Source organism: Diadema antillarum, unplaced genomic scaffold (genome assembly GCF_040938485.1).
Source record: "Diadema antillarum isolate AM-2024a unplaced genomic scaffold, OU_Dant_1.0 seq00000596_RagTag, whole genome shotgun sequence".
NCBI classification, from domain to species: Eukaryota; Metazoa; Echinodermata; class Echinoidea; order Diadematoida; family Diadematidae; genus Diadema; species Diadema antillarum.
In genome coordinates, this window is record NW_027271527.1 from 382,677 (window position 1) to 407,724 (window position 25,048).

The 25,048-nt window shown below is 37.3% G+C and overlaps 1 protein-coding gene across 1 annotated transcript; it reads right to left on the minus strand.

The window, feature by feature from the left end:
- Positions 1–396: 396 nt before the first annotated feature.
- On the minus strand, positions 397–24,177 carry LOC139735739 (proto-oncogene tyrosine-protein kinase receptor Ret-like; the record flags this gene model as incomplete). Its single annotated transcript, XM_071646488.1, has 15 exons — positions 397–474; positions 2,704–2,803; positions 4,425–4,521; positions 5,630–5,741; positions 5,921–6,043; positions 6,972–7,162; positions 8,072–8,185; positions 9,294–9,471; positions 11,503–11,592; positions 12,473–12,726; positions 13,515–13,628; positions 17,483–17,593; positions 21,999–22,307; positions 22,891–22,984; positions 23,996–24,177. Coding segments are annotated over 15 exons (2,147 nt in total), but the record flags the coding sequence as incomplete, so codon positions are not given.
- Positions 24,178–25,048: the final 871 nt, after the last annotated feature.

Here is a 25,048-nt window from a genome sequence, read left to right on the forward strand (position 1 = left end):
CAAATCGCAATATTCCACTAAGAGACACATCAATCAGGCACATCGTTGACAAATAAACATGAAAAGCCCCGAAGAAAGACAGAGAATGAAGGAAGGGCACTGGGGAGCTCTGTGTGTTGCCAGATGATATACAGAATGTGGAGATGGGATGACATAAAAGCAGCTCTTTTACTGACAGTTTGGTGGACTTGCTCGCTTCACCTAGCACCCTTGCAGACTGTCAAGGGCAGAGACCCTCGCGTTCGGTCACTGTCAAATAAGGGCAAGTTTAAAAATGAGCTGTGAAAGACTATTGGCGTAATAGGTGTTCTACTGAGTTATCCAATTCTGTCTGGCTTGTTTTCGTGTGCCTTCCGAGGGGACTTGCTAGAACTACCGGCAGGCAGCGCTGATCCGTCACTCGTCGGGTGTGGAATTTCCATCGTACGTGTACTCGTACAGGCGCTCGTCGAAGTCATCCAGGACAAGGTAGTTCTGCAGCACAGAGAAATAAGAAAGTGTGAATGGTAGAAAATTGGACAGATTTCTGCAATGCAGGTATATAATGTTACGCATATTTGACGCATGACATCTGGACTTTTGCATCATAAATTTGAGCTGAAGAAAAACAACAAGATAATTCATAAAAACATGAAAGACACAAGATGATAAAGCGCAATGATGAAGGCTAATCTATCAATTACTAATTTATCAATAAAATAGAAATGTCGCTATGGTGACTGGTATGCCTCCGCCATGATGCATGATTCTCCTTATAGGTCTAGACAGTACATGTGGACAAATGTGTGATTACATTTTCACAAAATTGGCTAAATATTAAAATGACAAGTTTGTCACAAATGTGTTGAATGTTCACCTTCCTTGACCTAGGTTTAATTGGACGAGTAGGAGAGCATGTATGATTTGGGATTTAAGGACTTTAACTTGACTTTGACCAATTCATACGTTTATGCATTGAGTAATTTCCAAGGTATGGAGAAAAAGTGCAATTTCTGTATTGAATAGTAAATTGTTACCATTTTCATCTCGCCTTTGACCCTAAATTCATAAGATAATCACTGTCAGGCCGAACATGCATAAATATGTAGAAAGTTTAAAGATGACTTGAGCCACTTCCAAGATATGAAGGAAAAAACTTAGTTCAGCACTTTCACTTGATCTTTGACCTTTTTACCTTTGAGGCAAAAAAAAAATTCCAGAGAATCTCTATTAGGTTATACATGCATACACCAAGTGTAAAAAAAAAATAATCCTGCTGGCATTGCATAAACATGAGGGAAATTGTAAAATTTTGAAGTGTTGCCTTTGACCTTTGACCCCTGACCTTTGACCCCATGAACCCTAAATTGTCTAGAAAATCACTGCCAGTCAGTACATGTATGTTCCATGAAGATACCTCGAACAATTTCAAAGGTACGGAGAAAAAAGTGAAGTTTTAATATTTTTACTTGACCTTTTGACCTTTGACCTCATGACCCCAAATTTTCACCATAGAATCTTAATTGGGTAATACATGATTACAGTAAGTTTCAAGAAAATATCTTGAGATATTGGAGAGATGTGGTGGAAATAGTGAAACTTTATGTATATGACCTTAACCTTTTGACCTTTGCCCTCAAGCATGTGCGCCCAAAAGTTGATCGGCACAACTTCACCCCCCCCCCCCATACACATACATGCCAAGTTTCATTAGGATATAACTCAAAAGGTTTCTTAGTTACGCTTGCCACAAAATTCATTACTGACGGACTAACGGAAGGACGGACGGACAACCTGAAAACATAATGCCTCCGGCACCACTTCGTGGCGGAGGCATAAAAAAATGAAACATAACAAGCAGTTCGGGAGTCTGGTGAAAATGACGCCTATCTAGCAATTCGGAGGACGTTGGTTCGAGTCAAACGCAAGTATGTATGTGGGCTAGTGATTTTTAATCATGGCTATTAATGCGATACTGAAGGATATGTAATCATTTTACATCGACGAAGAAAACAAAAATGGTATTTGTCGGTTAGTTGCAATTGAAGTGTATGTCAATGTATTTCATATTTCAATTTTATTTCCGTATTTTTTGATGGAAAATACAAAGAATATATCCAAATATGATAATACATAATGCTCAGTGTAGATATATGCATTGTACAAAAAAAAAAGAGAACATAGTACGTAACGGTCAATGTGTCAGTTCATTTAAAGTAAAAGAATGCCAAAAAAAAGCACATTACCCTTATATATGATATGCATTTATACATTACTCTGATAGATTCTCTCAGAATCAAGAACATTATTTTGAGAAAGGGCCAATCGCCCAAAAATTTGTGTGTCAAAATAGACTGTTGGAATTGACAGCATGAGTTCTGTAATATTGATTTATATCATTGCACCAATACGTGTACTATTATATACCTATATTTATCTATATCTATATCTATGTATATATATATATATATATATATATATATATATATGTGTGTGTGTGTGTGTGTGTGTGTGTGTGTGTGTGCGTGACCACTTACCACATAGGAATTATGACATAATTGTTCAAACATGATGATCTGATTAAAAAATAAAATTGAAGATTGATTAAACGGCACGTCGTGGGATGAAGCAGCAAGAAGGGTCATTGACCTGCAGGATTTTGTCAAAAAGTCATAGGTTGATAATATATACACAGAAATCCCATCCGCGACAATGGACACTAACCCCGGACTCGATGAGAATAGTTTCGAGTCTCGTTCGTAGCTGTTCGAAGGTCGGCCGCTGACTCTGTTCCTCCCTCCAGCACTCCAACATTATGGTGTAGCTACCAGAGAGAGATATAGAGATGATATGAAACTAAGCACATAATCGTTGTCACAGATGCAACAGATTGAAACGCGTCCTGTTTGATGTTATTGATGTGTTTGTTTTTGCTTTTATCTACGAGCACAACAACTTCATTTTACATTTCGGTTTAGTTTCCCCAAAACCAAAAAAAAAAAAATTAAAAAAAATGACATACTGGAAAATAGGCACAATTGGTCAAATGAGATATATGCTTTGTAACTTCAATATACATTCACTCAATGGAGGTGGGAGACAGTTCGAACAACTCTGCTCCATCTAAAAAACCCACCACATCTCAAAAATGTTAGTAACATATTACTGCGGGATGCAAAACTTCTCTATATTTCGAATTTACTTCAAATAAATTTCAGAACCACTTAGCCACTAGATTTCCATCCTCCCTAATTTAATGGTAGGTGTGTGTTCATTGAAAGCTTGTATTTTCTTGAAAGACATGAAAGCCGTCATCTCGTCTTATGAGAAAGAACATACCAAATGAAAATATGATATAATTATCAGTACACTTAGCAAACAACATTTACCTAACGAAAATTGGTACTTGATTGTATGATTACTTGATGGCTCTAAAACGAATCTGCAAATGCTCTGAAGTGCTCACTCAGCTCATTTATTTCAATGTTCAAATACAAAAAGCATGATCAAACATGAAATTGAGTGAGTGCGTACATTCGAATGTGAACTTGTGAGCATTGATTTTGGTGCCTTTAAAATCAAAGTTAAGAGCAATAAACTTGAAATTGACCAAAACCACTCTACTGTTTCAATCATGCGACATTGAATGCTTGTAAAATGAAAATGGATGACAATTTCAATATAGATTGAGACAAACCTACGAGATTTTACTTAACTTTGTACAAAGTATCAATGACATTCCAAATGCTCTCTTTAAACATTACAATAGGCCAAACTAATATCATAATAAAAGAATAGACCTTACAAGTTTCCTGTTCACATTTTTTCTTTCTTTTTTATGTTTTACATGATCCCACAGTAAATGACAATTACAATTGTACTTTGTCAGAAGTATGGGGTTGTATGGTAGTAAAAAGATAATTTAAGTTCCATTCAACATATTTTGTACTCAGAATGATAATGTTAAGGTATGACGTCAGTGTGACAGATTTGCATGCTAAAAGAAACGGACATCATTTCAAACTTCCACAATATTGTCTAATTTCTATCCAAAATTTGTGACAATTTTACCGTTCTTGGCATTTGTCCTTCCTCTCAACAAAAGTCAAGTAAGATATTTTTTTCTTCCATTGGCGAGTTTCTGAATGTATCAGTGGAGGCAAAAGACGAGTAAACAGCAACAACCGTAACAACAGAAACACACACACACACACACACACACACACACACACACAAAATAAAACTGCCCGCGCACTTATATAATAAATATATATATATACGTAATTAATGTGTTACACAAATATGAAATATGACACGACTGTACACCTGTGTCAGCTCTTTCTATGCCAATTAATGAGTAAAAGTGTTCACGAATTTCACGCACATTCCCAGGAAACAGTAAAATCAATATGACACGCAAATGGTAAGATATAATGTGGACTTACATGTCTTCGCTGCAGTGCTCTGGCCGGGGCATTCTGAAGCCCTTCTGCAAATCCTTGATAAGCTTCTTACTGGGAACACCCGGGTAAGGGTACGAACCTGGAAAGAAGAAAACACACGATTATCATACCTAAGTGATTTGAAGGATTGCGCAGTTGTTGGCTACAGGAATGTAGGCCTGCGTGATGAGATATTTTAGCATGCACTAAATAATTTGGTTTTCAGCTTTGGAGGCGGCATAGGTAGAGATAACTAAAATACAAGTTTTGCAACAATTATAGTTGCATGATTTATATTACCAACTACAAACAGGACTATCAACGAATGTACAATAACTATATTATCACACCTTGACCCCGTTTTATGAAGAGTTAGAATTATTTATATTATTGATTTCAACTGTAAGTCTATGACAGCATGTGTGGTAAGGGAATTTCAAATCGATTTTATCTCTTGATAAAACTGGGGCTAGGTGGACTGCTGCAATGTTTCCTAATTTTGTACCCTGTCGTCTTCCTGGAATTAAAAGCATTTCCATTTTGACACTCTGTTATCTTGTAGACGGCATGATTCTTCTTAGAGTTCATTTCATTCATTCAATTTCCAACGAGCAAGTGTACAATTCCTGGAACAAAATCAATGCAACACTGTAATAAAGGAAAATGTAATAAACTGAAATACAATTTATGTGATTTTTCTGACAATACGAATGAAAATTGTGGGGAATAGAAGAGGCTGCTATAGAGCACAGCTTGTAGTTTGTAGATAACTCATTAACAATCAATATTCATTGTATTTAAATTCATTGTATTTTCTCTCATTACAATGATATATTGATTTCGTGTAATCATATAGGTTCAAATGTCTTCCTGTGATTGTACTTTTGTTAATTGGAAATGAAATAAATGAAAAGAAAACGATATCAAAATAATGTGTGTAAAATATGTTTAGAAATGACAATGTACTCGTTTTGACACATAGCAATACGGTGTACTGTACAGGTTGCTGTATTGCCTGTACTGGTATTGTGAACTATGCTGAATCCATTGCCATATACGTATATCATTCAAAACACTTTCGTAACAACTGACTGTTTTACGTCACAAAACCATAACAAACTGGCACTGAGTACGAGCGAAGTGTCTTTTCTAAAACATTGTAGTTTTGACTGCAAAAGTGTTGCCTGCTTACTTTTAGCTGAACTTACCAATCGTGACAATCTCCCACATAAGAACTCCAAACGACCAGATATCGCTCTGGATTGTGTAGACATTGTCTAATAATGACTCAAGTGCCATCCACCGAATAGGAACCCTTCCCTAGGAAAAAAAAGAAGAATACCAAGAAATGTGTGATATAATAACATGACACTTCTCCACGTACTTGTGAAATCCGTTCTTGCCACTTCACTTATAGTATAACATAGGAAATGCAAAATGCTCAGTCTCCGAATACAGTTCGTGAGTAGCGTTAAAATACCGACATGTTAGGGTATTACCTGTGTTTTTCTTTGGTACACTCCACCATTCATGACGTCACGCGCTAAGCCGAAATCGGACAGCTTACAGACGCCATCTCTGGACAGCAAGATGTTTCTGGCCGCCAAATCTCTGTGGATGCACTGTGGAGATGAGAGAAAAATAAGATCTTGTTTTCAGAACTAATGACGGTGATCTGGCTCAGTCTGTGGAGCGTCTGCCTCCAGATCCAAGGGACTCGGGTTCGATTCACCGAGTATAAGTGAACAATATGATAATGTTATGTGTAAACAAATCGTCGCCTCTAGTAAGAGGAAAAACTCTGTCCCTCGGGTAGGACCTAAAATGGAGGCGTCGTACGTGTGTCTGTGAGTCACAACTCATGCGCGGAAAAGATCCAGCTTTATTCATTCATCCATCGTAGAGAGCAGGGTACATTAACCCGGTAAAGTGGCCTCACCTCTATATACAGCCAACTGGACCCCATGGACACTGGTAGACGATCAGGTAGGGCAGCTGAATATTGGCTATCTAACCATTTTCTCAGATGGAAATTTGAACAAACAAACTACACTTTCATCATCATTATTCCTCAATTTACACGCGGCTTTCTCAGACTAGATACTATGGGTGTAGGCTGGTATGTGAGGTATTTCCGATTTTTTTATTATGGTACGGATATAATTTATATATCCTATCACCGACAGACGAAGTTTATGGGTACAGGTAAGTATAGTTAGCAGGGTTTGAGGGGACATCTTATAGCTGTGGAAAGGGCGTGCTTTGTTGTGTGTTTGTATGTTCATTTATTCGTACGAGTATTGTTGGACTGTTATATACCCATTCTAGTATCCACGGGCCTTAACGGGGCTGGTGTCACACCAACTCTAGAGGTGAGGCGCAAAGAAGGCGTTCTACTAAAGTCCTACAAGAGTTTTTTGTTGTTTTTTTAGACCTTCTCAATCAACCATTCATAAAAGTTCAACCAATCGCTTTTACATATGTCTTGTTACAGTAATTATTGGTGAAAGACAATCGCTATAAAAATAGAAGCCGAAACGTGATAGTCACCATCATTGAAGCGAGATACGCCATTCCATTGGCTATCTCGTATGCATATCGGATAAGGTCCGTCGGCGACAGGGTTGTGCGCATGCTCGTTCTGTGCATCTCAAAGTCCTCCACACGTTGTCTGCTACTGCGCAGATGCGAGAGAAGGTTGCCGTTTGGAAGATATTCCATAATGATGAGAGGAGATTCGTCTAAGAAATAAGAATAGCAAAGCTGAGTGTTAATTTACTTATTTAAAAATTTTTTGAAATAACAGACAATCAAATTTTCGTCATCTATGAAAGGTCAAGATAATTCGAGCACGTGGATAGACAAACCCGTCATGTCACCATCATGACATTAATTGGACAGACGTAGGCCGAAATGATTTAAGGTGATGTCATCATGATCATAATCATTATATCTAATCTTGTATTTGCTTGAGTAATGCAATATGACGACCCTGACGATGTACACACACATAACGCACAGACACACTCAAACACACACACGCACACATACGTACGTATTTTTACGTCATTGTGGCTGGTGAACACCGAGCTGGTGTTAAATTTTCGGTGCTCATTTATGGTGTTAAATTAACACCACCTGGTGTCATTTCCCAATTTTAAACTGTTTTTTTGAAGAGTTTCTTAGTAACTGCACTTCTTGCTGATTTTTAATTTAAACAAGACGATCAAGAATTTTACATTAAAATACAAGATTTTTGAAAAAATGTGAAAATAAATTTTCACCACAGTAACACCAGCTGGTGTGGTCTCTTATTGAAGCTTGACGGGTGTTAAACCACTGATATTAACACCAACAAATATCAAATCAACACCATGTGGTGTCATTTTTTAATCAACACCAGTACAGTGTCAAAATAACACCAGGTACAGTGTCAAATTAACACCACGAAGTGTCAGGTGAACACTTTTCAACACCATCACAGTGCATTTTCAACACCTGTGGGTGTGGTCCTTTATTGAAGTTTGACCGGTGTTAGATTTAACACCCGTGGTGTTAAATGTAACACCGATGTTTTTACAGTGTAGGTACGGATATTGCCAGTTGCTCGCTTCGCTTTGCATGACACTGAAAAGCCCGTGAGTACTCACATCCATCCTTGGTGCAGCAGCCGAAGAGAGTAACAATATTCGGATGTGGCTTCAAAAGCTTCATCACTGCAAGTTCCTTCAACAGATCCTGGTGGTCTAGTCCGGTAGCGTCCTCTGCAACGGGGACAGATATTTCGAATGACGTGAGAAAGAAGTATTGTTACTTCACGTTAGAAATTGGAGCAGAATTTTTCACTGCGTGGAGCATGCTACCTGTCTCTTTAAATCATAATAACGTTCGTGAAGATGCTGGATGACATATCTTTCCCAAATTTTAAGTTCTGTATCTTCCTGTCAATGTGAACCATGATAATTCTTTTGAAATGAATCGTTTATACAGGAATAATAAAAAAAAAGAATACACTCTTGGAGACTGGATTGGCTCCGCTGAATAAAACTAATATAAAAATGGAAAGCTCTTTACATACATTTAAAATGAATCATTCGAGATTACGCGGTATCGGAATAATATGAGGGGAAATATGATTGCTCGTTAAATTTTGACGAATCATTTCTCGTAAAATAATGAAACATAGCATCTGTGGACTTAACCTTTACATTTCGCGTGTCCAAGAGAAGGATACGTTACACAGTTTACCTTACACAGTTTAATTTACAAAATTTTTGAAATTGGTTTCAAAAGGTAACATTTTCAAGGTATCCAAATAAAATCAAAAACTTCACAACAGAAAAAAAAACCTAATGAAGCAGTTTCAGTGGGAGATTGAAGTTCACTTACATTTCCAGTTTTTTTGATCCAAAACATTTAATTCTTAATTCTATTTTTCTCCGTCATTAGGAAATATATATATATATATATATATATATATATATATATACATTTATTAAAATGTCCTGATATTCAATGGGAGAAAATGTACCCGAAATGTAGATGTTTTGATTAAAATGAATATGCTTACATATATATATATATATATATATATATATATAGATAGATAGATAGATATATATATAAACAAAAAATAAACGAAAAACAGAAAAATAAACTAAATGCACCATCAATGATCCGGCAAATTCATCTGGTTTTGCTGTTGGCAAGTTATTACTATGTTAGATTATGTTATGTTAAATTATACATGTCAAATATACACATTATGTTTTTCTTCAGTACAGAAAAAAAAACAAGATCTTATAATTCATTATCACTTATTTTATAGTTGTTGTTACCTTAACAAAACACTGAAGTATTTTTCACTTTTACCTTTTAACATTTTGATAGCCACGACCGTTTTCGCCGACGGTTTGATAATCCCTTCTGCATCTCCGCGGACGACTTTCCCGAAGGAACCCGTACCGATTACCGCCCCGATCACCAGGCGTTCCCGCGGGAACTCGAATTCCTTGCCCATGGATCCAGAGTGAATACCCGAGTCGTAGTGCTGCATGTAAAAACGAAAAATGTTAATGACAGGTAATGCTTTGGCTCTTTTTTCTTTCTTTTTTTCGATTGTTACTCTAATATTCGTGTATAAAGATATGAATATGATACTATTCAACAGTCGATGTACATTAGCATACAAAGACATTGAGATCAGCTTCAGGACAACTTTAATGTTTTCTGCAGGATATAGGAAAGTATGAACATAGAAAGTGAAGAAGAAAAAGAAATCCACACTCAACACTATTTTACATTTCAGGTGCTATTATTAAAAAAAAAAAACAACACATAATCCCATCCTCGACAATATTCTATACAACATGTGTTCTTATTACCTGCCATAGAATTCTTAATCGCGGTGACAATTATGATAATAATCTTGTTCTGGCATGCAGGGTATCAAGAAACCAACTCGCTAGAATCAGGCAACTTACAGGATTCATCTACATATTAAGCAACGTATTCCAAGTTGAGGGAAGTCGTAATAGGGAAAAGAAACGAAGGTACATACGTAGATCTTTTAAGCATATTAAACAAGTATTTAAAGTGATTCCTCTTAACCAGTTAGTCATCAAGAACAGTCTGAAATGCTTGCTTAACCCTAAAAAGACTGGGGGGGGGGGGCCTAAAAGGCCCCCCTCGACATTTCGCGCGATTACTCTGCAACACGCAATGCTCTCGCCGCGATGCTCTATGACTTTTTTTTTTTCAAGTTTCCCGCACATTTTGACACCAAATTTGTGACGCCCGGGGGTACGATTCTGAAGTTACATAACATTTTGTACATGCATGTGAGGCCGAAAATGGCTCAAAAATGTGATTTTGTGTACAAAGTCAATGCAAATTGAGTTTTTTCACATGGTTCATATAAATATGCTTATTTTTACTCTCAATGGCTAAAATCAATTTGTTTTAGGAGTATTATGCTTCAAAAATGTCTGCCACAAATTTTGTTTAAAAAAACAACAAAAACAAAAGGTCAAAAAAACAAAGAAATACATAAGAAATTCATGAAATAATAAAATAAATAAGAAATTAATTTTGATACCGAATTTTTTTTTCAAGTGCATTTGCTAAGAATGCCACAAAGAATAATTAGACCAAAAATGAGCACTTTTGGAGCTTTATTTACTGATTTAGATCAAAGAGTCTGATTTCTCGCATAAATTAGCATAATTAATCAAAATAAAATAAAAGAAGACTATTTTGGAAAATTTGAATATACTATCTTGTAGATTACATCGCACACTACCATTGTGCAAATTTTCGCGGCGATCGCGCGATCCACGACCGAAATCTTAAGGGGGGGGGGCCCTTTAGGCCCCCCCCCCCCCCCCCCAGTCTTTCGAGCTACCAAAATAGCCCAGTCTTTTTAGGGTTAACGTTACCTGACTTATAGAGAAAAAAAATGATCAAAAGTTACTTATTTATCCAAGTATATTTTTAAACTCTGCATGATTATATTCTAATTGATTCGTTTTTCAATTTTAAATGGGAGTGTTGATATTCTCGTCTTGAACATGCAGTTAAAGGGGTGGTATAGTATCGGGTGGGGTGAGAATTCAGCTTTTAGCTTTTTGCGAGATACTTTGAAACCACTGTATGAAATGGAAAAAAGACACAATTCTAAGAGGAATTCAGTGTGTTTTTGATGACAATCGATTTTGAAATGGTCGCCAATTTTAAACACGAACTGAAACACAGCAATCCTGTGGATTGCTTTGGTTTTGATATTCAAGTCAGTTCAAAACCGATTTTCATTTAATAAATTTGAATTCCTTTTAGAATCATTATGCTAGGTCATATTTCATAAGAGGTTTCTCTTTATCTAGAAAAAAAGGCATAAAAAACGTTGAAAACATCAAGACCTATCTCAACCCCAGCTGTACCATCCCTTAGATATTAACCTTCTGTGTGCCACATTCACTTTCTTTCCATAAGTATGTGTATGAAAGTCGTACGTATTTGAGTGGATGGCACAGAGAGGGTTAAAAGAGACTGGCGTGACAGACCCACTGGATGGACAGTCCACCATTATTACCACACTGACTGGTCTCATTTGCAAAGACGAAGACTCGCTGTAGATGGAGCCACTGAACCTGTATAACTCCTCCTCCATTTCCTGCATGTGTGTAGAGACAGAGAAGAGAGAGAGAGACTAAATAAGTCAATTGCTCACAGAGTCGACGGTTCTATTGTGAGGGTTTCAGGGCATGTTAGAAATAGACAAAAAAAGAAATCTTAACTTCATTGCGCATTTAAACGAAGCAAGGCTAATTCAAACCATATGCTTAAATGCAACATTTTTTTTTTCTGTGCTTGTATAGATATGAATATGACAGTCGGACTATTCCAGCAGGTTTCGGATTCGTCATTCAGGACACCGTTTCATGAAAGTTGTCAGCCCTGACAAGTTGTCAGTCTCTGACACTTACCACAGTTACAGTCAGTGACCAGAGCTGCTAAGCCAGTTAAAACCAATTATTTTACTGAAATTGTAAGAGACTGACAACTTGTCAGGGCAGATATTTCGGATGGCGTAAGAAAGAAAGATTGTTACTTAATGTTAGAAATTGAAAATCAAACAGTGTCTAGCTTCACCTCATCGCAATCATAATTCCTTTAACGTCTATTCGGTGTAATCGTAATGTTAAATGAGTCGAAGTCAAGCCTAAAGTAAGAAGACCTTTAGGGTCCTGTTCCATTATCTCACCACTGAAATTCCTAGCCAAAATGTAATAAAAAAAATCGCATAAAATCAAAAGAGATCCAGTCAATCAAATTCATGGATATAAAGGTCGCTACGACGACCAGTGGGCAAAGGTAGGAATTCCATTGGTAGAAAATGCCTTAATGATTATTATTTCTTTTTTCAAGGGCAGTGATGCGCTGGATAAACTCATTAATAAAGGATTATCATATTCTCAGACACAGCAAGGCATTGGTTTGCCTCGCTAGAGGATACATGGGAAAAGGCCAGAACGAGGACGATACACACTTACGTCTGGTGGGTTGCGCTGTCGCCTTTTCTGCCAGCGAAAAAGTGGCATGGACGACGCGAAGAAGATGAGAAGGCCTCCCAGGAACATAGCTAGAATGGCGCCGACGATGATTGGGAACGGCGACATGCCTTTCTTCTTCTTCTTACCACCCTCGGGCAAGGTCGGAAACGGGGTGGACGGACGAGAGCTCTCGGGCCGCCTTGCACGAACTCCTGGGTCCATGTTGGGCGTGGGTCGAGTAGACGGGTTGACCGGTGCACGCGCTAGAGAGTGGTAAAATTACAATATGGTGGAAAACTTTTTAGAAAATCTGACACTTCTTCTTTTTCTTTCCTATTTCATTTGTTTTTAGATATGTGCGCAGCGTACAATATAGGACTATTTTCTCTGTTGCTTAAGATATCACACATTTCTTCTTGTGCACTACGTTTAAGGAATTCGTCATGCTTCTAGTTGATTAAGTTCAAAAAGGTGCAAAATTGGACAGCGAGAAATAAATGGGTAATGGCGTGTGTTATTTTTGTAAAGCAATTCCTCAAAGCGGATGGTCGACACATTAAGAGTTGGTTACTTCTAGTTGCTATATCAACTATTACGAAACATGCATCTACCAATGAAGGTACAGATATTAATCAGCTAGAATTCACTAGACTCTTTGCTTATGGACAAAGGGTGTAGGCCTGCCGTACTTTTTTTTTTTAGACACTGATTATGAAGATTATGAATATACAACATTTTGTCCCACTCAAAGACGCATTAAAAGTAAATACGAAAAAGACCTGGAAATTCACGAACACTGAAAACAGGACACAATGTAAGCATGTGATATTCACCTAAGTCTATCATGTTACTCTGTATATTGAGACTAAACTTTCAAGAAAGAATTCTCACAAAATGTCAAAGGCTCTGTAATCAGAGGTGTACATTATACAAACAAAAGATGATCCAAGACATGAACAAGATAAGCTTTTGTTTTTCTTAGGAGAATGATGGTCGTTGTCAAATAGTAAATAAAATGAAATTGAGAAAGTGACCCAAAAATATGTACCAGGGGTAGGGTAAGAGGCTGGAGCAATTGACGTTCGAGCCGGGCGGGCGGGGCTTAAGGCGGGAGTCGAGGTCCCTGTGGGCATAACAGGTGCACTGGGACCTGCTGCTGAACAGGAAATATGAAAATCGATTCCTTCAAATTGATGGATAATATTGGGCAGTGTTTAAGCATATTTGCACTTACAAGCGCTGCCATCTTCACACATTATTGATTGGTTTTAACTTCCTTTTGCTTGTTCCTGGCACTATTCATTTGCCGTCTTTAATCGAGTTATGGTTTAGTTGGTGATGGAACTGATGTTCATGACTACACACTTATAACATACGGAAGAGGCAACCCGGAAAAAGTTACGGAAATGGATGGGACACTTGATTTAAGTTGTTAGATACATAAACGGAAAGATGTTAGCAAGTGCACCAAAAGCAAAGTTTGTTCGTAAACTTGCATGCAGGGCGGTGAATGCAAAAAGTAGGAATGTAGAGACTGAAGCGATTTGATACAAGCGGGACTTGGGCGTAACGCAGGCAGGTAATTCTGTCAGGAGCTTGAAGCGTCAAAGCGCAGAAACACAACCAAATCCAAAATACACTGGCACTTAAGCACACGCACATACACGCACATAAACACAGGTACGCGCAGTCACAAGCGCGTTGGAAATAATCTCTTCCATTTGAAAAATCACGTTGTCTTTTCTTCTTGCCTTCGTCGTATAGGAATGCAACATTTGGATAACCATTTTTTTTTTCGGGACGATTGCGTGTTTTCATGCTCCATACTAAGTAATTATGACTAGAAATACTATAGTACACAAACCAGAACAGTGGTCTGGACGTCTTTGTATAGATTTTGCATTTTTGTCTGTGCGTCACTTAAGGTAGGCGCGAGTTTGTTTGTCGCTAACGCTGAGTCGATGCTGCAGTTCTAATCGTAATTGACTCTTTAATGGTCAGACATAAGTTTACTAGTAATGCTCTCTAAGTATCATGCTGACTATTAGTAAATTGTTGTATCAAGATACTTTGAAACATGGTTTCACACTGTGAAATACACCTAAAGCATTTACAGTGTATTTAGATTATCTTTAGTATGATATATGAATATATCCACAAATCTAATTGCTGACTGACCTGTATATACGTGTATTGAACGATTTGCATTTTCTATTTCTTTTCTCTTTTTTTGGTTGTTTTTATAGCCAATATCTAGGCGTTTACAGGGGCTCCTGGCTATGAATACTGTTTCTTTTTTATCATAATTCTGAAATGATGGCACATAAAGCCATTACTACTTTTTTTTTTAGCAAACGACAAAGTATCCTGTTGTCTTCTATAATATTGTCGACAAAACGAGTTACTGCTGTCGTGCGTCTATTATCTATACCAAGGTTCGACATTATATCTTTGTTGCTGTTGTTGTTGTTGTTGTCTTGAGGCACGCTTGGGCCAAGAAAATTACCGAATTTCATGTAATTAGTGACTTGACAATGAAATTTTGTGCCACGAAAAAAGAAAAAATAATTAAAATTACATCAAAATAATGAAATAAATCATGATGATCCCACAAAAAAAAATGGCAGATATTGTAAAAGTGCTTCAAATATCACGTACTGTGACTAAAAAGTCAGAAATTTATATAAAAACATTTCACTAAACATTAGGATAATGAGAAAATTGGCTGGGCTTCATATACCACATTTTATACTGTGACTAGGTTCACTTGATTTAACATATTCATGATATGAGAGATGAGATATGAGCATGAATTTCCCATATCAGTTAAATCATTATATTTAACACAGCTATACACCTAGTTCTATTATTGGACCAAAAAAAAAAAAAATGCCGTGAGCAAAAATAAGAACAGTTCGACCGAATTTTGCCAAGAAGACTAGCAGCGATCAGGCAACCCTGGTCGCAGCAGCTAGACGAAACACGTGCAGTTACAGGGGCTGATCCAGGAATTCCGTAAAGAGGGAGTAGATGCCTTTACAAAAAGGGAAGGGACAAACAACCCCCCCCCCTCGATTTTTCTTTTTATATCTTTTGTTGAAACAAACAAAAAAATAAAGCATGGCTCCGCCACCGCAGTTATCAAGCACCAAGCAGCCAGTTATTCGCCCGTATTTTCTATGAAAAAAAGAGACACGAAAACAATGTCCACACTCACAAATATCTCATGGCCTAATTGGTCTACATGATATTAAAAGAGACAGAGAGAGAGAGAAAGAGAGAGACAGGTGGCCCAACATTTATTTCTGGTGGACCCTGGCTACTGGGCCACCGATTTCTAAGATTGAAGCATTCTGATTGATGACATAATGTAAGTATGTTTGAGTCTTTCTGCGGTCCATGAAATGAAAAAAAAAATGATATCTTAAAACAAACAGAAAAATGAAGGCCATCTGTTGCAACCTGGGTTATAAATACAACTGATTTAAGCGAGTCATTTGTTTGTTGTAGAATTTTTGTTTTTCTCATTCTCTTCCTAGGTCGACTGGGAAATATATTTTTTTTTTTTTCAAGAGACTGTGCTTCCGATTTGACCCTTCTGAGACTGCACATAAATGCAAAATAATTCTACGCAAACAGAACAAACAAAAAATGGTGCCGCGTTTGTATAATCCGCGCGAACGGAGAATACTGTATACAAAGATCGAGGAGAGGAATATACCCGTAGAGAGGAGGGGGACGGCTAATGGCTTAGTGCGTCGCTGTATCTTGCTGACACTTTGTGATGAAGCTAGAGAAAAGAACAAAGGAGATTCACAGATGTCAAATTCAAAGTTCTCACGGTGATTACATTAAAGGCCGCGTCCTACACTTGTCTCTGCCGCATCAATAAAGGCCTCGGCGATTTCAATGAAATTCTTTCTCGTTTTGATCCAAACATGATCCAAACATACAAACATGAAAAGAAAAAACAAAAACAAAAACAAAGCAATCCATTCACCGGAGTAAAGTGAGACAGGATTAGGTTTTCTATTAGCATGCTATTACGACATCATATAAATCAGGAGATCGTTAAACATTTTCACAAACACAAGACAATGGAACACATGGGTAGTGGGGTTGTATTCCTAAATTTCTAAAGAAATAGGAAGGGCATGTACATTTCACATTCAGTGCCATTACAGATTCACTCTTGATGTTGACGAATTCGGGTAATATTGAAGTGAATCTATATTTGTACGTATATTATTCAAAGAGGGCTGACAACGTGGAGAGCTTTAATCATTTTTAAAACATAGGATTATTCAGGTAAAGTAAGCAGATTATTTCTAATCTTTGTAATACTTTGGTCTTCCTATTCGACCGCAAAACTCTACACTATAAGAAATTTAGGGTTCACAGTCTATATTAGCATGCTGTAAGAAGATTAGTTCAGCAAGTAGAACCAAATGGTAGGCATGCAGAACAACATATATGAAGAGTGTAATCGCAAATTGGGCTAACCCATTCTCAAATATCTTAAAGGAAGTCTGATAGAGCAAAATAAAAGCGTTCAAGTGATGCCTCACTTCTTACACAACAAGGAATATGCTTGAAATTGTGATCAGAAACATTTCATACTCTCTTTGTTTTTCTTAATTTGTTTTTAGCAGCTTTGATAGCAAATGCTTCAACCTCTATCGAGAATGGAGCTAACTCGTTTTGCGACCAAACCCCTTATATCATATTATACATCTATCTGAATATCTTTTCTTCCTCTCCATATTGAGACAAGGACACACAGAAACGAACACCGATTGTGTCTTTGTTTCTTTGGAACACCATGCGAGATGTTTCATAGCTCAGAGCAGTACGACAACTTTAGAAAACATTAGAAGGCGAATTTAAGAACAAAGCTGAGGCAGGGATAAAGTGTAAAGTGAATTATATGAAGACAAAGATATGAACAAAGCTGGGAATCGGAAAAGAATTAGAACAACGGGTTACATCTGTTATTTCCTGTAAACTCACCTGTACTGACTTGAATTTCTGAGAAATTGCCTACTCCGACTTCGTTTCCTGCAGCCACGCGGACGGCATAAGTCTTCCCAGGGTGTAACCCCGTAAGCTCGATATTTGACCCTGCAAGGCATGACGGTTTTAATAAGAGTGAGTTTAGGCCATATTGCTTTTCATCAAAATCTGCTGTTTCGTCTTTGCACAAACCCTAAGTATGTGGAACACTTTAAAGTTTGTTATCAGCACAGAATTACACACACGCGCGCGCGTATGGCAAGCCTTTTTTACATTTAAAGTTAATTTCTGATATCACAAATTCCATTTTGTGATATCATAAAATCAAATTTTTGATATCAAGAATTCAATTTATGATATCAAGAATCAAATTTGTGATATCACAAATTCCCGTAAGTGTAGCACATGAACTTAATTTGTGATATCAAGAAATCGAATTTGTGATATCACAAAATCCATTCTTGATATCACAAATTCAATTTGTGATATCAGAAATTCGAATTTCTGATATCTACAATTCAATTTGAGATATCACTAAATGAATTTGTGATATCAGAAATTCGAATTTTTGATATCAAAAATAGGTTTCACGTGAAAAACCAATGGTAATTCATGATATCACAAAATGATTTTTTGATATCACAAATTCGAATTTGTGATATCACGAAATAAAATTGTGATATCACTAATTTCAATTTGTGATATCAAGAATTCTTATTTGTGATATCACAAATGCGAATTTCTGATATCACAAATTCCATTTTGTGATATCACGAATTGAATTATTGATATCACAAAATCGAATTTGTGATATCAGTAATTCACAGGGAATTCGAGCGTTAGTTTTGCGCTGAAATTCAACTGTGAATTCGAGCGTTAGTTGAGCGCAGAAATACACGGGGAATTCGAGCGTTAGTTCAGTGCAGTAAATCCCTGTGAATTTGAGCGTTAGTTGAGCGCAGAAATACAAAGTGAATTCGAGCGTTAGTTTTGCGCTGAAAATCAACTGTGAATTCGAGCGTTAGTTGAGCGCAGAAATACACAGGGAATTCGAGCGTTAGTTCAGTGCAGTAAATCCCTGTGAATTCGAGCGTTAGTTGAGCGCAGAAATACGAAGTGAATTCGAGCGTTAGTTTTGCGCTGAAAATCAACTGTGAATTCGAGCGTTAGTTGAGCGCAGAAATACACAGGGATTTCGAGCGTTAGTTCAGTGCAGTAAATCCCTGTGAATTCGAGCGTTAGTTGAGCGCAGAAATACAAAGTGAATTCGAGCATTAGTTTTGCGCTGAAATTCAACTGTGAATTCGAGCGTTAGTTCAGCGCAGAAATACACAGGGATTTCGAGCGTTAGTTCAGTGCAGAAAATCGCTGTGAATTCGAGCATTACTAGTAGTTTAGCGCAGAAATACAAAGTGAATTCGAGCGTTAGTTGAGCGCTGAAATACACAGGGAGTTCGAGCGTCAGTTTAGTGCAGAAAATCGCTGTGAATTCGAGCATTTCATAGTTTAGCGCAGAAATACACAGGGAATTCGAGCGTTAGTTTTGCCCTGGAATTCAACTGTGAATTCGAGCGGTTTTGTTTGTTGTGTTTTTTTAGCGCAGAAATACACAGGGAATTGGAACATTACTTTTGAGCTGATATTCAGATGGAAGGTATACTACTGCTAAGTTTTTTTAGAACAATGTTCAAAATACCAATAACTATATATGAGAGATTTACACATCCATCATTCCGTAAATGATCGTCAAGGTATATTCGATGAATTATTGATACAAATCAATTGTTTTGCAACATGTTATCATGAATTCAATGATACTATGTTCACTTAGGGCTTACATTTAATTCATCGTTTTGATCCTCAAATTGTAATCTATTACTACATTATTGTTAATTATGATACATTTTTCATGTGGTAATCCCCTTTACAGTAGACTCTTCCACCAAATCGATATTATGTGTGGTGGTATGTGTATGTGTTATAAAAGCATATACTATGTGTTTGTATTGCGGAGGACCGACCGAGGGCAATCAACCCTCTGGTCTGTGTATGTCAGCAGCGGAGAATAAGAGAGAGAGAGAGAGACTGTGAGGCATGCGGGGTGCGAGAGGGAGTCGTAAACTTGCCAATTTAATGTCACCACTGGTGTCGGCTGGTGGTCACATAAAGCAACGTGTTTCTCCTAAAGACATTTTCTCACTCCTCAAAATCAGTCCTCCAGAACAAAGGGGTGTATCCATTAAGACCAATTGTGTTGGGTGTACAGTTTGCCTGCCCCAGTATGTTTATGATTTTGTAAAATGATTTAAAGTGTAATCATATAGGCAAGTTTATTCAAGAACCAAAACCGGGGAGAACAAAACTGGAACGCACAAGCCCAAAAGTCTTCAGACCGTATCAAGAAGAGTGAAGATATCCAGATCTTATGAGGAGTTTATGCAGCAGTATGCATGGCAAACAAACAGTTAGAATTTGTAGTAGGAAAAAAGCAGTGGTACGAAGGACTTCAATTTTGTTAATCTGCGCAATGAGAAATCTCTCTTATTAAGTAACAGGGGGAGGTCGGGAGAGAGTATCTTTCACATGACAGAGTAAAGAGAAACGCAAACAAAAGTTGTAAGTCAACCAGTCTCTGCCAAATCAGTGGCAAGAAATGGAGGGAAAAAAAAGAGAATATAATAATGACTTTGAAGTAATTGACAACATAATAAATAATGGCATTTTAGATATGCTGCTAAACGATTTATTTTCATCGATTCTTTTAAAACCAATTCCTAATCACTTTAAATGAAGACGAGTTGCCAAAACTCTTCATTTAGGGTTTTGTTTTTTTTTGTAACTATCGTTATATACAGCCTGTACTATGTAAAGATAACACCTGAAATTCCATAGGAATATCTGCGCTAAACTAATGCTCAAATTCACAGTGTATTTCTGCGCTCAACTAACGCTCGAATTCATTGTTGAATTTCAGCGCAAAACTAAAGCTCGAATTCCCTGTGTATTTCTGCGCTCAACTAACGCTCGAATTCACCGTTGGATTTCAGCGCAAAACTAATGCTCGAATTCCCTGTGTATTTCTGCGCTCAACTAACGCTCGAATTCACAGTTGAATTTCAGCGCAAAACTAATGCTCGAATTCCCTGTGTATTTCTGCACTGAACTAACGCTCGAATTCACAACTGAATTTCAGCGCAAATCTAATGCTCGAATTCCCTGTGTATTTCTGCGCTCAACTAACGCTCGAATTCACAGTTGAATTTCAGCGCAAAACTAATGCTCGAATTCCTTGTGTATTTCTGCTCTCAACTAACGCTCGAATTCACAGCTGAATTTCAGCGCAAAACGAATGCTCGAATTCCGTATGTATTTCTGCGCTCAACTAACGCTCAAATTCCCGTTGGTTTTCTGCACTGAACTAAAGCTCGAATTCCCTGTGTATTTCTGCGCTCAACAAACGCTAGAATTTACGGTTGAATTTCAGCGCAAAACTAATGCTCGAAATCAAATCATTTCTTTGCGAAAGATATGTGCTGAAATTCCATGTAAGTTAATGATATTACAAATTGGAATTAGTGATATCACAAAATGTATTTCTTGATATCAAGAATGTGAATTCGTGATATCTCGAATTGAATTCGTGATATCACGAATTGAATTTGTGATATCACTAATTCGATTTCGTGATATCAAAAATTGGTGTTACGTGATAAACCAATGGGTATTTGTGATATCAAAAATTGAATTTGTGATATCAGAAATTCGAATTTTTGATGTCACGAAAGGGAATTCGTGATATCAGAAAATCTTTTTAAAAAGCAATATGGCTTGCCATACGCGCGCGCGCTAACACTCACACACTGTTCGCACGAATAATATGATATTTTCTCTGTGGTATGTGAGTGCATTGTTGCAGCTTCGAATGTTTATATTGATATTTGCATTCACAATCCACTAAACTGTGTAAAATAAATGTAGTGTCAGTTTCTTTGAATAATATAAAAGTTTGTGTGATTATTAATAGTATTGTTTTACATGCATCTACTGTACCGAGCAGTCCACATCATGGTTTGCTTGCATTTCTATACGTGTCCGTTATTGAACTTGCCAGAAGAAAATAATGTTCAGTAAGATTGGCCAATCAGTAGCCTTCTGGGTCAAAGTAAACCATATACTATAAGGACTACGGCAACAATGCATGTGCATACTCACATACGTATAAGATTATATTTTGTGTGTATATGAATTTTGATTATACATGCTAAAGATATGAGGTATGAGACGGACGTAGCTCTATATTTTTGCTCCCTTATGTCAATGATTACATCATCATACTATTATTATCATAATTATATAGGCAGCCTATCATAATTTATAAAAAAGGGACTAGTATCATTGAGAGCTACGTCTGCCTCACTTCTCATTTCTTTCACTTGTAGGCCTACACTTTAACATAGGACGCTGCGCATGTTCAGGTCGGAATCAATTTCTCATGCTTTCATAGTCTGAGTACCTATATTAAAACGTCGAGAGTTTTCCTGCCGTGCGACGTAAGGTTGTTGATTTTGCTGCCTCAGTTGTTGCTCTTGGAATGTATTTCCCGACGAAGCCGGCTGCCGCTCTGTATGCCCCGGCTGGCGCTGCTGTCCCCCTTGGAGCGGCGAATCCGTCCGTAGATTTACTGGGGCGGTCTCTTGGTATACCACGTGATAGAAGAGCACGGGAAATCCCCGAATCTCAGTGGATGGTGGTTCCACGATGATCTGTACTGAGGTCTGGGAAATGGCCCCCGTGCGCACGCGCAGTGGAGCTGATGGTGGCCCTGCCGAAAGGATTTTGCATTTATAACGGTGTTTCTTCTTCTTCTTTTTTCATTTTCAGGATGAAGAGATTATAAAGATATTGGCATGATCGGAAATACCGCCTTTTTATGAACTACTTTGTGGCTAGCATAGATTTTCTTTCGCTCATGATTTTCGCGTTGGATTTCGTGTTTTCATCAACAGTCCCTTCAATTTACATGGAACATCAATAAGGAATGATACAAACATCAAAGTGTGGCAATAGAAAAAAGTTCTTGCACGGCACGCATCCTGTCATGTTCGCAACGACCCTTTTATAATGTTGACGAAGAATGTTCTAGTTGCAACCCTACTCTTGAATTTCAACACGTCTTCCGTGAGATTCTGGTTTAACACCATTAATCTCGCACGTCAGCACTTGTATTACGATATAGGCAGTGGACTGAAATAATGATATTTTTTTTTTTATGTTCACGTGCAAGTAATTCAGTGTCTCTCAGCCTGCAATTATCATCTGCCACGTGCTGCATGATGTGTATGTAAATGAGAGTCATATCGGGAAGACAAGTTTGTTGTGTAGTAAATATGTGATAAGCGACTCACGTGCTCTTCTTAAAGTGATGGCGTGACTGCTCCTTCCAAGCTTGTTCGAGGCGTGGCAACGGTACGTCCCAAAGTCTGTGGCAAGTGGAGTTAGCTGCTCGCATTTGCAAATAAATGAATAAAGAAATAAATGTACTATGAATAGATAAATTAAATAATGATTAAATATACATAAGCACATACATACACATAACAAAATAAATCAATAAACCAATAACAAAAAGACGAGTGTAAGTCAACCAAAGAAGTATTTTTACTAAAGTTGACTTAATCAATGATGGTACTCCGTCCATCTTCGCCAATGCTACTAAATTTAGCCAATTATCTCCACCTGTAAATAAAATTGATCCAAACGTATAATTACAAATCACAAATCATAAATTTTGTATATAGGACATTAAGATGAACATGATGTTTTCTTTTCACTGGAGTGTTTCCCTATGTTACTCAGAAAATTCAAGAGGATTGTAAGGGAGACAGAAACAAAACAAACAAAATCTGGCACAACTGAACAGTATCTCCTCAGACCCCCAGGGGAAATGAGACAGAAAAAACCCTGAGCAAAATAGGCATGATTGGTGTCATCTTCAGCTGTTATCTCCTTCTTATAAAGAGAGGTGTAATAAGCGACTTGCTATTGTGTCATTGGCATTCATACATGTAGGAAAGGTGTGACATAGTGCAGGTATGCCGTTGGTTGCCTGTCATTTTATCCTTTTCAGTGGCAATCAGATTCAAATAAATTATTGACATATTATTACTATGGTCAAGGAAACAATTGCTAAGCTATAATTGTGATTGATTAATTGATTGAGTGATTGAGTGAGTTAGTGAGTGAATGAGTGATGATTGATTGATTGATTGATTGATTGATTGATTGATTGGTTAATTGATCGATCGATTGAGAAGGACCTTTTTCACCGAATTCGTATCAGGATCACTATGATTAACAGATTTTTAAAAGACAGGAATGTCTACAGCAAAATTTGTTTTAAATCATGTGACTCCGGAGTGATTCAAGTTTTTGCCTGTTTCTTTGTCTGTGTGTCTGTCTGTCTGCTTGTTGATTTAGTAATTTTATATTTTGTTGTTGTTTGTTGTTTACCGACAGTGTGCTGATCCCATCCAAATACTTCCGTTTCGCCCGGCGGGTCACAGACCTTCCGTTCAGCGTCCAGGTAATAAAGGGAGGGGGAAAGCCGCTCCACGCGCACGTCAAGTTGACGGCACGAGTCTGCAAGCCATATACTTGGCTGTCTGACAGTGATGGGTTGAGGAACGGAGCATCTGCGTGGACAAGAACAAAATGGTATGATGATAGAAAATAACGAATGAAGAAAACTTTGGACTCTTAGTGCGAATATAGAGCAAGGATTACAAAAGAACATCTCGTCTTTATAAAATTATTCAAGTATACACCTAACTTGCGTATTATACTACACTCAAATTATTCAAATTAGATACACGAACATTTACTACTACTACTACTACTACTACTACTATACACTACTAATTCGAGGAGCTTTAAGCCTATGCCAACTCGGGTTCCATAAACGAAGTTGCATCTCCAAACCTATCTATTATCTAGCATGGCTGTCCTCAGTTCATTAATGCCATCAAGGCCGGTGTCCTTCTTCAGTACACTGAAGAAAGGGGCCCTACTTCTTCCTCTTTTTGCAAGAGTATAAAACTGTGGTAAGACTGATCATTGGTATGTTGATCCCACTCCCTGAAAAGAAACCCTTTCCCTTTACTAAACTTCATTTTCAAAGAATGGCAAGCATGAAATCCAATCTTCATCCCACACATATTGTGAGAAGGCAATATTCTACACTTTTGTACATGTGGATGGATGCATATTCAATTCAATTCAATTCAATTCAATTCAATTCAATTCAATTCAATTCAATTCAATTCAATAGTTTATTTAATTGAATTAAATAGTTTATGCATAGATGCATACGACGAGTTATTGCTAGGTTGTAAGAGTTATAGCTTCTCTTCTACAGCTGTAGCTACAATAATTAGGTTTGATATATTTTGTGTGAATAGGAATTGTTAGGGTGTGAGAGTATATTATGCATTTTTGCCAGTACATGTTTTATCAAATCCCTCAGATGTGTCACCATGTAAATTATTTTTACATAGTCTCAAAAAA